At 39.9% G+C, this 3,013-nt stretch overlaps 1 protein-coding gene across 2 annotated transcripts in view; it reads right to left on the minus strand.

Moving 5' to 3' along the window:
* Positions 1 to 204: 204 nt before the first annotated feature.
* Positions 205 to 3,013, minus strand: part of LOC138033124 (uncharacterized) — a 10,642-nt gene continuing 7,833 nt past the window's right edge. Inside the window, exon 3 of one of the 2 annotated variants that reach the window (XM_068881776.1) lies at positions 205 to 2,225. In XM_068881776.1, the coding sequence (XP_068737877.1) occupies positions 947 to 2,179 (1,233 nt within the window). In that variant the 5' untranslated portion in view covers positions 2,180 to 2,225 and the 3' untranslated portion in view covers positions 205 to 946. Of the gene's footprint in view, positions 2,520 to 3,013 lie in introns of both variants that reach the window. The other variant, XM_068881164.1, reaches the window with a different exon arrangement.

Genomic DNA, 3,013 nt, shown 5'->3' on the forward strand with positions numbered 1-3,013 from the left:
TCCCCTTATTTCATGTAGAAAAGGGAGGTCTTTGAAAGATGTACTCGTCAGAGCAAAGCTCTGAGGTCTTTGAATTTCCTATCTTGACCAACAGGAGTCGTGTTTGGCCTGTCTAAACCTTGAAACGCAACTTGCACTTTAAAAAAAACAGCCTTTGGATAAAATTCGAAGCTCAAAATTTTGCCAGTTAGGTGTCAAGCACGCTTTCAAAGTCTGAAGGAAAAGGGGAAGTGAACTTTTTATTTTAGTTAACATTTCAACATCGTGGGTGGCACATCATATAAAACAGGCTGTACCTACATTCAATTTTACAAAGATAAGAAAGGTCGTGTGGATTACATATGGTATCATATATGTAATATTGTAACCTTTTAACATTAGCGTCTTACCCAGGCTCTTTCCTTGCTGCTTAGTGGCGGAGGGAAGAGTTAGGGTACAAGGTACATGTAAGTTGGCTATATGTATGTAACATAGACGCATGTACGCAAATGCGCGCGCGTGCCTATTTTATTTAGTTGCTGCAGTGTTCAATAATTTGCAGCAACTATAGTTTTTATCTATTTGCAGCAAGTTCTGTTAATTTTGAAGAAACTATTTTAATTCGCGTTCTTGCCTTTTCTTTAATTTGTTGCCACTTTTTAAAATTTGTTGCAATACCGTTTACTTTGCAGCATGCCCCCTTATGAGCCACTGTAGTTGTCTTCAAGGCAGAGAAAAGTTTAAAATAATCTTTTTAGGAAATAAAAGAAAGCCTAGAAGAGATCATATTCAGCCAAAATGAAACATACATGGATAAGATTGAGGTAGATTGAAAAGGATGCCCAACTAATTACCTTGCGCCGTGTTTAACAACACATAAAAAATGGAACTTAACAATACATAGTATCATAGTTTGATGTGCACCCAGGTCCACTGAACACCTCTCTTATTGAACTGGTGAATTCAATTATTCCAGATTTTCTCTTGGGATGCTTACTTTCCTGTCACACTTACTTTCAATTATGCTGAGAAATTCTGGGAAAAAAGGCAGAACCAGTTCCCAAACTCTGTCTGAAGGAGGTTGGCCAATCACAGAATCTGCATCATGAGAGAACTTGGTTGTGATGACTAACATATCCTCTCTTAACACTGCGAACTCATCTAAAAATGGATCATACCTATTTGGAATATATTCCACTAACAACTGAGTCCGAGACAAGGAGTTTGAAAAAGAATTATCAAGTGAAGTGCTGTTGGATTCTTCCTCAATAACTTGTAATTGCAGTTCTACTTTCTGAAATATTTTCAGCGCCTTGGCAAGACATTGCCTCAAAAATTGAAACCACAGAACTAAACACCAGTCAAAAGAACAAATTTCTGGATCCAGATTTCTTAGCGTCCAGTGAAATATATCAGGGAGTGTATAACACTGACCCCACACATTAATCGATCTCATCAGGAATGAGGGGAAAACGCCCTTCCTTAAGATGTCTCTTATGTAAGATATAATCTCTGTGCAACATTTCACAATGTCAGGAGGTCCTGTGCACAGTTTGTCAAATTCATGGTAAAGTACCGCAGTTTTAAACACGTAGGATGACAAGTTAATGGCCCCTCCTACTTGGTTGATATGCGTGCCACGTGTTAAAAGATATTTCAGTACTTTGTAGCATGCTTTATGGATTGGGTGCAGATGGTTCACAAGGAAAACCTCCGTGGGAGCATGCGAAATATGAAGATAGGGTGCATTTGGTGACTGGCCAGATACTTTGCACACCAGATGAAACTTTGGGTTTTCTATTATTCCAGTTATGTGCCTAGGGAACCCATGAAGGTCGCTTAGAAGAGAAAAGTCCTCCACAGAAACCGCTGGCATAATATCAACATCAATTTTCAGTAAAGAAGAGGATGTCTCAAATGGCATATCTCCTTCACAAAGTCCATTGTATACTTCAGATCCATTGTACTCAACCTTGAACCTACGCCACTCCAGTCTTAGGGTTAGAAACTGTGAATCCTTTATGACCAGGATACCATGTGGTGTCACAATTTTCTTCATTGACAGTGATTTTGTAATCTCCTTGAGAGCGCTCTCGTACTCTGCACGAAGCCCTTGGTGGTGGATGCAGCAAACGCCCTCGTAGAGCTCTCTGGTCATGTCCGACATGGAATCATCATGACTATTGAGGAAAGCCACCATGTAGCCTGGCTGACACCCTTCGGTACCCTCTATCCGTACAGTTTCCCTCCAAGAAAGAAAATCAAAACATGCCATGAAGTCAAACTCATTTGGACAAGCAATCTTAGTTCCCTCTGGAAAACTGCCAATACTTAGGACTTCCTTAACTGTAAGGTGTGACTTAAGTCTCCCTATGTAATCCACCACGTGCTGCACAATCAGATTTGTTGCTCTGTAGATGTGATTGATGGTTACAGGGTCGAAACACAGGTCACATTTATTCTTTTCAACATGTTCCAGAAATTTTGCGAGTGTCATTTCTTGCGTATTCCAAGATACAACATCAAAACTCTACCGCAAACTGGAATGAAAATTGACACTGATAAGTAATAAGACTGGAACATTTCCTCCCCACAACTATGATTTTCAGGTAACAAACCATTAATTAACAATTAGACCCGTAGCCCGCAAGGGCATGAGGCGAAGCCGAATGGGCTATTGACCCGTTGGCCCTCAAAATGCAGGATTTGCATTGGTCCACCGGTTGGGTGATACTAATAGACATTTACCGAATGAATAGACCTTTCTTTTCTCCTTGCATTATATAGGGTGTTTGTCAGTTAAAGAAAAGGTTAAACTTACATTGAAAGTAATTGAGAAGAAGTCATTTAGGTCACAGTCCAGAATCTTCACCGAAACTTAAGAGGAAGGGTTGGAGGTTGAATTTAAGGTGGCTCAAACCAGTTTCAACACTTTTTAAGAGAGACTGTCTTTAGAAGGATTGGCACTACAACAATGTACCACACAACAGCAATGTTATGGTACCATAGAGCGGTTTTCAATTGAGTGTCGAAA

The sequence above is a fragment of the Montipora capricornis genome, chromosome 1 (genome assembly GCF_036669925.1).
Source record: "Montipora capricornis isolate CH-2021 chromosome 1, ASM3666992v2, whole genome shotgun sequence".
Classification (NCBI taxonomy): Eukaryota; Metazoa; Cnidaria; class Anthozoa; order Scleractinia; family Acroporidae; genus Montipora; species Montipora capricornis.